General features: G+C 40.0%; 1 protein-coding gene across 1 annotated transcript in view; it reads left to right on the top strand.

Annotated features, from left to right (window-relative positions):
* kalrna (kalirin RhoGEF kinase a) overlaps positions 1-13061 on the top strand; it is a 182055-nt gene that overhangs the window by 87039 nt on the left and 81955 nt on the right. The window contains exons 18-26 of the mRNA XM_084724610.1: positions 529-781; positions 2119-2285; positions 6175-6294; positions 8778-8846; positions 9072-9221; positions 9310-9459; positions 10987-11101; positions 11479-11594; positions 11816-11938. Coding sequence (XP_084580736.1) covers positions 529-781; positions 2119-2285; positions 6175-6294; positions 8778-8846; positions 9072-9221; positions 9310-9459; positions 10987-11101; positions 11479-11594; positions 11816-11938 — 1263 coding nt within the window. The remainder of the gene's footprint in view (positions 1-528; positions 782-2118; positions 2286-6174; positions 6295-8777; positions 8847-9071; positions 9222-9309; positions 9460-10986; positions 11102-11478; positions 11595-11815; positions 11939-13061) is intronic.

Genomic DNA, 13061 nt, shown 5'->3' with positions numbered 1-13061 from the left:
TGGTTGAAGGATGCAGTGTGCTTTGTTGATCATCTCAGTGTCCACAGCTCTGTAATCCAGACCAGCGCTTCATTTTTTAAAGCCTAGAAGTGTATTTCACTAATAGGTCAACTGTGTTTCAGCAACAAAGCCGAAAAAATAACAGATTAAAGGAACAAACTTGCAAAATTTGAAAGAGCCACAGCTATTGTCATGACTTGTTTTATATGAACAAATTTTGATTGAGATTGATTGATTGACATCAAGTCAAGTTGTGAAAGACGGCAGAGTCACAAAGACTTTATGACAATTTGACACAGTGACAGAACAAAAACATCATGTAGGTTGAACCCAGAATTAAACACACCAGAGACTGAAGCTGAAGCTGATGGCCAGTATGCCACAACCTTCTGCATCTCCAGCTAGTTTTTATTTACTTACCAAAGAAGATGGCAGAAAAACAAACCAAAGTGCAGCGTTCACTGACTTTTTTGAGTGTTGTGATGTGTCTCTGTGTGCCATTTTCTGATCCCATCTCTGTTTATGCAGGTCACAGCGGAGTTGGACGCCTGGAACGAGGATCTGTCTCGTCAGCTGAACGACGCCAGCCGCTCAGGTGGCAGCAGTGGCAGCAGCAGCGGGGGAGGCGGCGTCTCCTCCGGCAGCGCAGAGGACATCGGCCTTGCAGAGCAGCGTCTGAAAAGACACGCAGAGAGGAAGGCAGCCATGAACAACATGACCTACGAAGTGATGCAGCAGGGTCAAGACCTGCACCAGTACATCATGGAAGTCCAGGCTTCAGGTAAAACTCACACGTCCTTTGCTCTGTGAGAAAGAAAATGAAAAACGGGTGGTAGGTACTCTACTGGTACAGCTGAATACAAAAGACAGACGCAAAGGACAGTCCTGGAGTGTGATTTAAAAAGAGTTTAAAAGGATAAAGAAGGATAAAGAACATTATCTAAGTACAGGAAAGGAAATGAAAGAATTGACAGAAGTTCCAAGGTAGCAAGCTTGCTCAACTGTTACTGGAGCGCAAAAGGGAGGGCGCTTAAGAAGGGTCAGTCGTGCGTTTTTGCTAAACAGAAAAAATGTGCAGCCATGCAGGCAGAGAAGAGCGCTACGGTACCTCTGCATGAGCAAGGCTTCAACTTTGTCTGAGAAGTTTATTCTGCTGTATGTACACTACAGAGTTAAACCTGCTAATCATATTCCTTATTGCTGTCAAGGGACGCCTTAGCATTCACACTGCACTTCGGATGTGATCGTGTGCGTCCCTGTTGCCCTCTGAATGTAGCTGAGCTGGCTCACATGTTGGTTTCCAGCTGCACGCTCTACAATGGAGGAAAGACGCTTAGGCAGAACCATGAACTGTGAATCCCACAGAAAAGCGTGTTGTGTGGAACAGGGAGAGAATTAGGTTAAAAAATCGTCACAGCACAATCCTCTTACTGTGTGTGTGTGTGTGTTTGTGTACATGTGGAGGTCACTGCCTCTGTCAGTCTGCCCCCTGGTGTGATAAATCTCTCTCACCCACCACACAATTACACACACACACTCACGCACTCAGACAAACACACACTTACGCATCTCTAGCAGTGCCAGTTACTGGTGAGGTATGGTATTAATTGTCAGCTGATCCTACAGAGTTGATTTTGTGAAATGAAAGGAAAATTCAGTATTTTTTGGAACGTGATTAGTGTCTCTCTTTGACCGTGTACAGTATATGACTAATATTGCACACAGCTGGAGTCAGGACATGCTCAATCTAGCTTAGCATTAAGATGGGAGGTATGGGGGAAACAGCTGTCTGGCTCTGTCCAAGGCTAAAAAATACACCAATAAGTAAAAAAAAAAAAAGTAATGTAAAAGTGACTTTGTGTAATTGTCAGGGGCTTTGTGAGGAATGAGTCCTGTCTGTACAGAGCTGCTGCAGGGGAATTAGAGTTAATACAGCAGATGATCCACAACGTCAACAACCATTTCTTGATCCTTGATTGGATCATCCAACAACATTTTGTTGGAGATAACTCATGCAAAATCCTACAATCACATCTGTGTGTGTGTGTGTGTGTGTGTGTGTGTGTGTGTGTGTGTGTGTGTGTGTGTGTGTGTGTGTGTGCGTACACATGTATGCAGGGATTGAGCTGACAGGGGAAAAGGACATGGACTTGGCCTCTCAGGTTCAGGAGCTGCTGGAGTTCCTCCATGAAAAGCAGCAGGAAGTGGAGCTCAATGCGCAACACACGCACACACGGCTGGAGCAGACCCTGCAGCTACGCCACCTACAGGCCGAAGTTAAACAGGTAAACACTCATGCAAACACCAGCGCCAAGAGAATGAGTGGACTAAAGCAGTTTTCTGAAAGATGACATTCACTGGAAGTCTTTGCAGTTGAAAGTTTTTCAGTTTTCCTCAGGAAACATCCTACATTACATCTCTTTTGACTTTTTATCCAGAGAAAAAAAGGTCTTTTGCTTCACCTTTGATCAACCTGTCTGCTCCTCCACTCAGCAGGTTTGATAGGCTAATGGCCAATCAGGGGCTTGAATTGTGATACTTGTAGCTTTAAATTGTTCATATGTCATACCAAGTCACATTTCAATATGTGAAATATATGAATCTAAGATAAATCTTAGTATCATTATCATTGCAGTGCCTGGTCCATTGTAGCCTATCCCTCAGGATATTTCTAGTTTATTAATGCCTAAATCATAGCTGCCAAAAGTTTTCCAGCAATTGAGTTCAATTTTTCCCACTAGATATTACTATCAGGAAAAAGAAAACAACATAAATAGCCGTTTATGCTGTTTTATTTTTTCTTAAGTAAAAATGCTCGTGAAATATGTCGGATCCCAAAATGTTTCTCGTACTCTGAGTATGGCAGGCAGAGTGACAGGTGCATAAAATAAATTAAGTCAAATAAAGGAACACATGTGCTTTTGGCCCATGGTCCCCCATTAAGTTTCAGTTCTGGCCCTCCAAGGGGAAAAGTTTGGGCACTTCTGGCCAAAAAGACTATCATGCAGGCTGCACACCATCTGGCAACACTGATGGTAGGATAGTAAAGGTTATTGTCTGTCATCAACACTAAATCTCCTCAGAAATCCTTAACATGACTGATAGAATTTGATATGCATGCAGCGGCCGCTTTCGCTGTATGCACAGTGAAGAAAAGTCAAAAATCAACAACATAACATAGATGGCTGATACACAGACCCAACTTGAAAAACCTTTATGAGTCACCAACCATGGCTAAAACAAACATGTCAAAGTCATGTCACGATTTTTTAGGAAACAGCTGTTATTGTCACCTGTGCCTCTTGCTATGTCTTTTTGTATTTGGTTACATTTTTTGTATTCTGTTTTCTAAATGCTGCATATGTGTTGTCAAATTGTTGAAGGAGTTTTCTTAATTTGCTTGTGTTTTGTGTGTGTTCTGTACAAAAAGGCTTCATACAGCTTCTCTCACACATGTAGTAGTACTTGCAAAGACTAGTAAACATGCTTAAATATGCAAAGAGGTCCTCTTTAAGCAAACTGAATTTAGCGTGCAATATATCTGTAGAAGTCCAATTGGAACACTATTTCAAACCACTTCTAAATGTGGCTTGGATCCGGTTTGCAAAAATCACATTTCATGTGGTTTTTTGCTGTCCAGACTTTTTAAAGTCACTCTAGATACACACCAAAAGTGGATTTGGGCAGGCTGTCTGAATAAGGCTACAAAGGAAATGATATGGTACTTTAATGGAGAAAAAGAACTGGCTTTTATTAATAGAAACAAAGGAAATAAACTGAAAATCTCATTTTTAAATGACTGCTCTGTGTTGGAGAAATGACAAGAATAACACCCCGTTCTTCCTCCCGGTTAAAACAAAGAAGATGTTTTTTTGCGAAGAAGCTCTCGCAGATGTGAATATGAACATGCTGTGTGTCGACACAGGAAGCACACTGCTGCTGCAGATGGATTGAACTGAATAATTTATGAGGTTTATTGCAATGTGCTAATAACACACACACAAACACACACACCCCCACCAATTCACCCTCACTCCTGTTCTCTGGTCATAGATCTACAACAAACACATACTTAATTGCAGCTGCAGTTGAGTCCATAACTTACTTACAATAACTTGTGGGCAGAGTGTGGTATTGTAATGCATGGCCAAGATGCAAATAAAACAAGGCAGATACAACTTACATGCAACTTGAATAAAAGTCAGTTTGAACTCTCCTCTATTAGTATTCCTGTTAACTCCAAAAGAAAAAAGAAAATATATGTTAAAGGTAAACCATGTTGTTATATGTCATTCATACTCTGCATTCAGTTCAAAATTTCACTTTTTTATCTCACTTATCACGCCTTAATAAAAGTTGTTTTTCTTTTAAAAACACAACAAACATTTAACATGCTAAATATCAGGTTTGCACTGGATCAAGGAGCATATCATAGAAACTGAAATAATTTTGAATCCGGCAGGTCTTATTCACCGCAGACATATTGACATGATAAAGTAGGGTAAACACATGTGATACAGATGGTGCTAATTAATGTTCAATTCCATTCAGGTCACACAGTCGGGGTGCTGCTATTGTGCATGTTGGCTCACTGGAAAGTCTCTGCAACATCAAGTGGACTAGGACCGTAATTAGTATCATTAGTAACACCTGCTATTTTGTATCAATATGGCTGCTTCGGAAAAGCTCTGAGGTACCAAGTAATATGAGATTACTCATTTTATCATGTTTTGACCAATTTGAAAATTTTCAGTGGATATGAGCTCTGCAAACACATATAATTCAGCTGTGAGTTTAAGCTAAAAAAAAACATGAGCTAGCTCTGTTTTGTTGCTGTCCATTAAATGTAAACTGTGCTGTTTTAATAGAGCCTGTACATGCATTGCAGTCAGGGACTTAACTGACTGTTAAACAGTAGACAGTTGAATCACACTGTCAGTGAAGGTATCAATATACAGCCAGGCTTGTCTGATGAAATGAATTTATAGACACTTGTAACTGTACTGAGACAGTAAAATGATTGAATACTGACATTTTTGACATAAACTGAACTCATATGTTGGGATTAGTTGTCTTTATTGGAATTTAAGAATGGTTTAGTTAAAATTTTTCAGAGTGTGAAGTTTGTCTGCTCTTCTATTTGTGCTTCTGTGTTTCTGTTAGCCTATGCTGCCATCTACTGCACATCAGTTAAACAGCCATTCAAGTGATTCCCCTCTAAATAGACAGGCCTAAGGCAAAATGCCAAAAATAATGCCACATATCCAGTCATTTGGAAATAAATGATTAGCATTTTGGTGGGCTCTGCTCCCTGTGTGTGTGTTTGAAGCCTTGAATTCAACGAGCAATCATAACTTAATCACAGACTGCCTGCTATGCTATCAGCATCAACCCTAACCCACCCACCTCTGCCTGCCTGGGGGCTCTGTATCAGAAGATGTGAAGAAAATTCTAGGGGAAGCATTGCTTTCTGGGTATCAACATCCCATATCACAAAGAAAGTCCAAGACCTGGTTACTTTGATGTTGCATATTATCACCATCAGTGAGTCAGTCAGTCAGTCAGTCAGTCAGTACGGGGCATTTATCCTGCTTGGCTGCCTCACATTTATGATCTGGAAAAACAGTCTTTTTTTAAAAAAGAATAACAGTTGCAGTTTTCTGATGGTAAGTAAAACTACTGTGTGTCACATGTTTACACAGATTACCAAGTGCTTTACATCAACATCAGTACAGACAGAAATAAAAGAAAACACAAAGCCCAGAAAAACAGAGAAAAACAATCAAAACTAAATACAAAATGTGACACCTGCATTGTTCAAACATAGAAAGTAATACAACAAGCAGTCACCACCCAGAACACACACTTGAATTATTGTCACCTCACATTTCTGCTGCTTAAACCTACCCAGTAGTGAGCTTTGCAGCCATATCATTCATACTTCTGCAGCAGTAATTTTTTTTCACACCATGTTTTTTACATATTTAACCCATGTTTTCCTCACACTGCATATTCTCATGATCTCAATCTCACTCTTTACCTACACGTGTCATGTCTGTTTTTGTGGAAGAGTTCCCTCCCACATCATACACGCACATAAGTATCCTCTAATGTAATATGATAGGCTTGTATTTTGTCATGGCTTTGAATTTCTCTCTCTGTCGGTCCTTCTAGGTGTTGGGTTGGATTCGTAATGGTGAGTCCATGTTGAATGCCAGCATGGTGAATGCCAGCTCTCTGTCTGAAGCTGAGCAGCTGCAGAGGGAGCATGAACAGTTCCAGATGGCTATAGAGGTACACACTCGCTCACACACACACATCCTAATTATTGCTGCTCAAACCAGGCTTACTGTACTTTAGTAATAATTATTCCAGTATGCATCGCTTTGAGTAGTAGCAGATGGGTGCGCATACTGATACACACACTCACTCTTTGTCATCAGCGTGTGCACCGGGCTGGCCCCAATGATTATTTCATTCTGCATTGATTTTGAGGACTAACAGATGCTAGCACGCAGAAACAAACACACACATGTACCCACACAAATTCAAATACAATTAAGTGCTATCTCTGCTTGTGTATGTTTTAACGTGTGTGTGTGTGTGTGTGTGTAAATCCGTGCACTGCTTTAAATAGCTGACTCCAGAAGTGTGTTAGCACTCACAGGGGTAAAAGCCCCTTGGTCAGCACTGTATTACGAACACACACACACACACACACACACACACACACACACACACCGTTCTGGCACAGACCCAACATGCGTGCTCTGGCCTGGTTTCTGCTATTGTGCAGTGTGAGTGTGTGAATGTTTATGTGTGTGTTTCCTCATCATGAGGTCACTCCTGTATCCTCAGTCACACTGATGTAATACTGCTTTGGCAGATAGCTTATATATACACAGACAGACACATATACAAATAGTGAAATTTCTACGTTCATGTTTGAGTCTGCTCTTGAGTTACGAGACTGTTCTCAGTAGAAAGCAGAATGTTGACTGTAGGAAAACAAGGATGCGGACTGTGACGTAACCTTTAAAATATGATTTTGCTCTCGCTGCAGTTTCTGGCAGTTACATTTGGGCGAAAGAGACAGAGCCTATTTGGAGCTGGGATGGGATAAACAAATGAAACACACACTGTAATAGGCTTAGATAGTTGGCAATCAAGAAAACACACTCCAAAACCATACTTAAGTGTAAGTCTTAATGTGGTCTTTAAGTTATAAGCCTCTAAAAAGCTGTTGTATTAGATATTAAAAATTGTAGATTTCAGGTATTAGGACCACGATTTCTTGTACAAAAATATTGCTTTTGTAATTTAAGAGAAAAGTGAGAATGGACTGGATCTGATGCAGGTTTCCAGTTGCCAATAAAGTAGTTCCACTGGTCCTCTGGCTTCAACTTAATGGGAAAATTTGGCATGTTTTATGTGGATTTCCAGTCAGTGTTGATGGTAAATGTAGTCACCCGAAGCAATACATTTCTCAGTGTGTGCTATCTTGACCAAGAAAGCTGGGTTTTCTTTCTGACACTCTGCTGCTGATGTTGCATGTAGCTATTTGTTTGCCAAAGCATAACGTTACGTGAAAAAATACTCTAGTGTTTTGCCCACCTGATTTTGTTGAGTCGTTCAGATTTTGTTGATTTAAACTTTGACTTAGGCTTTATTGTCCCCAAGGGGAAATTCCTTTCCAAAGTACTGTACACATAAGACAACAAACAACACACAGTAGCCACACAAAGATTTGGTAAATATTCTTTGATTTTTGTGCTTCTACCTCAGGTAAGTATGCTGCGTAGTTAAATAGGTTTTCTAGTCTGTTTTTATGATTGGGAGTCTGAATGGGGTCTTTTATTTTGAAAATTGAGCCAGTTCTCCATGCTGTTCCTGGATCTGTCTTCCTGCCCGGCTCAATCTGCTCCGTGCAGCTTGACGCAGCTTCCATCAAAAATAGTCTCATCACGTGTTCTCTGCACGGCAGAGCGCTGCTTGTGGGATGCGCTGTGGTGTATCTGGTGAAATGACAAGCATTGTCAGGAATGGCTGCGATCTGCTCAAGTGACCACGATGTAGCCAGAATGCAACATAACCATGTCCAGTGGAAGCAGGCTGCAACACCAACTACATCACTCGGTGCCAGTAGAGGAACAGATTCTGCAGCACAATAACTCTCTGTCAGTATACAGCAGCCCTCACTGAAGAATTTATTCCTTCATTCATGAGCAACTATTTTCAACACTGACTGGATCTCCACATAAAAAATGAGCAAATTTTCCCTTTAAGGCATGATGGTAGCTGTTTGGTACACATTTCTGTACATGTAAGCTAAATTTTCTTGTCTGTTTACATCTAGTGTTGCTATCTTTCAATTTCAATTCAATATGCTTAATTGGCATGAGTGTTAAGCACACAATGAAAAAGGTAATACAATTCAGTTCAATAGCAATATTAGAGAAAAACGGAAAAACACAATTCATTAAAAATATGACTCATTAAGTAAAGAAAGATAAATATACAAAAATACAAAAAGAAAATGTTGTAACACTAAGATGTACTGTGTGACTGGTAACATCCATGTTTACCACCTAGCAGTCTGCTGCTTCACTGCCTTTGAGTGCAAACAAATCAGGGACCCACGCATGAAAACATCACAGTGTTAATAGTGGTCCAAAGCGCCACAGGGAACCATTAAAATAGAGTTGAACTAATGAGTCAGTGATTTTAATTGATGGTAACTATCGCTTCTCTTCTCTTCTCTCCTCCTCTTCCTCCAGTCTCTTTTCCATGCTAACTCTCTCCAGAAGACTCATCAGAGCGCTCTGCAGGTCCAGCAAAAAGCTGAGGTAAATTCATGCTTTTCACAGCTGTTACTTTATTTTTTACTGGACTAGATTACAGCACATTTGTCAGATTTTGAACAAGTAAGACTCACTCAGACTCACTGTATATCTTGTTTTATTGTGCACTCTGTATTTCTGCATTCCTGGGTCCAAGCTGTTCACCATGACCATGTATTACCCTCCACCACTGTCACATTCTCTCTGTCTCCACCTCTTCCTCTTTTCCAGATGGTGCTACAGGCAGGTCACTATGATCCAGAGGCCATTCGAAGCTGTGCTGAGAAAGTGGCCGTTCACTGGCAGCAGCTGATGCTGAAGATGGAGGACCGCCTGAAGCTTGTCAATGCCTCCGTGGCCTTCTACAAGACGTCTGAACAGGTACACCTCAGATACACACACTCTCACAGTCTGTGTTTTATTCATGTATAAGCTTGGAGCTGGTCACCAACTCTTTGTGTTGGTCCAGGTGTGCAGTGTGTTGGAGAGTCTGGAGCAGGAGTATCGGCGGGATGAGGACTGGTGTGGTAGTCATGATAAACTGGGAATGTCGGCCGACAGCGACCACCTTCTACCTCTGATCAGTAAACACCTGGAGCAGAAAGAAGCTTTCCTCAAGGTGATTCAACTGTCACTGCTTCATATCAGAAAAGAGACTACTATTGTGCTCCTACACAGAATCATACACAAAGCCATGAGAATATAAGTGGAACGTCAAATTCAAAGAGATTTATCAGCTTTGAATCAAACCCAAGAGAGCAGAATGAGAACAAAACAAAGAACAGAATATAAAATGGCATTTCAGACTATTCATACAGCATGTATAAATTTAGATTCAAGTAGTAATAAAGTATTAATAAAACACTGAATTTAAAGACATAATATGTAACAATTTCCCCCAAAATATTGTGTAGACTCAAAGAAACATAATCCTTTTCAGTCATTAATTTTGACCCACTAGAAGTGTGTGGTGGCGGCTTTATCTGGAGAGAGCCTGGCCTCTGCCTGTCATACTGTCAATATCATAAATAACTGTCAAATGTATAAAATGTTTTGTGCCTGTGTGAAGTTGCAATTTACTCTGTTTTGTGTGACTTGAATGTTTCAACAGTAAAGGAACTGTTTACATCAGCAGCTTTATGCTTTTAATCTTGGAGTGTGAATGAATCAGCAATACTTTTGACACTGGTCGTTTTAACCCAGTGTGGCAGGAGAATACAAAATTTGAGTGTGAAAAGTCTTTTCCAGGCGATGACCGTGAGGCTCAGGTCTGTTTGTGCTAAAATTTTATAAGCTGGAGATGATGGGACTTAATGAAGAGTGTGAAACACATCACATGTGCTACAGCTCACCAGCAGCATGCCCCTGTAGCACAGCTCTGTGGTCAGCAGTGTGTAAAACCAACACTGTGGCTGCTGTCAGCAATAAAGAAATTGCATGCATTACAGTAAAATATATTTATAAATTCAAGTACTTGGTAAGTAATTATTTTCTAGGGCTCAAAGTCCATACTGATCTTCCATTATATCCTTCATAGTTTCGCTAGTATGGCCATGAGGTTGGCATAAAGTTTCATCCTAAGTGGTATTAAAAAGTTCTTAAAAAGTCCTAAATTTAACTTGGAGAGCCAGAGGGGTATCCTGAATATCAAACTTAATGAAGGTTTTTGCACCATTTACATAAAATAAAGTGCCACAAAATGAGATGGTAAAATAATAATGAGGTGGAAGGAGATAACAGAGATAACAACCATTAGATCCATCATTTAGACAGATTCTCCTCTGAAGGTCTGACCAAATTTAAGAGATTACTTTTAGCTTGATCAGCTCTCTGTTGGACATTTTTGAGTTTCATATATTAAAATATTTTTGGTGGGGTTTTTTTTGCCTTAAATGGAGAGGACAGGTAGGGACAGACAGGAGTTTCATTAAAATCCACAAATTGCCTTTGTTCGACAGATACATATTGAAGAAATTGTATGACAGTTTTTCACACAAACCTGAATAAACAAAACCAAACTGTCACACATGAGGTTCAGAACAGGTCAGTTGTGAAAACACTGATTTTGTCAGATAGTGACAAGTGTAAAGACTGCGTCTGAATTATGTGAGTTTGATATTAAAATCATCATGTCCCTGTGCTGCAGGCATGTACTCTGGCCCGGAGGAACGCTGAGGTGTTTCTGAAGTACATCCACAGGAACAATGTGAGCATGCCTGGAGCTGCCAGTCATGCCAGAGGGCCCGAACAACAAGTTAAAGGTCAGTGCTGCTGACACAAAGCCTGCAACACAAAAAGACAGTGTATATACCTTTATAAATCTGATTATGATTGACCTGAAAAACATAATGCTACCATTTCTGTGAAAGCTCAAATATTCACTGATTTTAACTGGTTTAGTTCAACAAAACATAAAATAAACTTTTGCAAATATTCAAGATGTTCAAATTATTTGGCTTTGTTGCAGGTATTGTCATAGAGTATGTATGTATTATGTTATGATGTACTTAACCTAAATATTCAGTGGAGTTTGAAAATCACATCAGTGTGCAAAAAGCACACATTTGGGATTGGGGAAGGAGGAATATATATTATATAGTGTACTTTTAATGTAATAGTTGTGTGTTTTTGTGTGCAGCCATCCTAAATGAGTTGCTGCAGAGAGAGAACAGAGTCCTTCACTTCTGGACGTTAAAGAAACGAAGGCTTGACCAGTGTCAGCAGTACCTGGTGTTTGAGCGCAGTGCCAAACAGGTCAGTGTGTGTGTGTGTGTGTGTGTATATATATACTGTATGTGTGCAAGTGTACATGTAGTTACTCAAAACAAAAAAGATTTTGGCTGGACTTTGGCTTTGGGGAAATATGCTGCATTAAAGGGACATCTGTTTTATTTTATCATGATTATGAAGATGAATGTACAGAGATTTAGGATCAACTTTATCTGTTTTGTGCATGTGTGTGCGTGTGTGCACAGGCACTGGATTGGATCCAAGAGACAGGTGAAGTTTACCTGGCCACACACACGTCACCCGGTGACAGCAGCGAGGAAACACAGCAGCTCCTCAACGACTATCATCACTTCAGACTCAGTGCCAAGGTACAGTGTGTGTGTGTGTGTGTGTGTGTGTGTGTGTGTGTGTGTAAAGTTCAGTTACTGGTAGCTGTAAAGGAACTGCTGGGAACATCAAGCCAGTAGACAAATGTACATATGTAGACATGTAAAAGCTGTACAGCTTTGCATTCTAAATGAGACATGAGCTTGATTGGAACAGTCTATATGTACTATAAAGTTAGTATATCTACATTTAAATGAAAGAACATTATGTATCTTATGTACTTTGGGTACCAGATTACAGGAACTAGAAATCTCAGAGGCTCAGATCAGTCTAGAGCAAAATATGGTTGCTTCTCCTTGTTTTATTGCTTAATACACACAGTACTTCTAAATGACTGACAGTTCATAGTGACATTTCATTTGGTCAAAATGAATGACAGATGATCTCAACTTGACAATGAAATGATTGTCAGTGACTTCAAACAAGGTTATTAATGCTGTCACAACTGCTGTCAACAAAGAAATGTGAGCTAGGTAAAGTCTTACATTGCAGTTAGCATTTGAATATTGTTACTGCTAACTTAGTTATTTAGTATAAAGGTTTGATGAGAATCAGTGCTGTTACAATGATGCAAATGGAGTTACAGTGACACGTCCCACTTGACATAATTGAGTGAGAAAACAGTTATTATTTAAAGATTATAAATCTGATTTTGGTGAAATTAACTCTTAAATTGTTTTGTGTGAGACTTTGATTAATTTTGAATTGATTCATGAAACTGGCAAATTGCATGAATTATATTTGGCAAAGTTTCACTGTGTTAAGTCAGACAAAGTGTCTAGACAGGAAGAGGACCTGACAAACAGTATTTGATGTGAAGCACTTCCACAATGTCTCACTCCCTGTCAACACAATGACAGGGTCAGCCATACTTACCTCATCTGTCATCATGATGCTGGTCAACCACATTCAGTCTGGTGTTTGTCATGTCACTGTGTTGGCCGATGCCCTGGATGCTCGCTGCTGCCTATGGAGTGCGAGTAACAGGATGCTGACTGCAGTTTAACACCGGTGTGAAGATTTTCTGAATAATTCCATATAGTGGCTTTAATTTCAGATAAACTACAAATTTTAAGAGTAGCAAAATTAGCAAGATCACAAACT

The sequence above is a fragment of the Lutjanus erythropterus genome, chromosome 8, assembly GCF_056507025.1.
Source record: "Lutjanus erythropterus isolate fLutEry1 chromosome 8, fLutEry1.hap2, whole genome shotgun sequence".
NCBI classification, from domain to species: Eukaryota; Metazoa; Chordata; class Actinopteri; order Lutjaniformes; family Lutjanidae; genus Lutjanus; species Lutjanus erythropterus.
The sequence above is the reverse complement of the archived record's forward strand: the minus strand, read 5'-3'. Positions and strand labels throughout refer to the sequence as shown.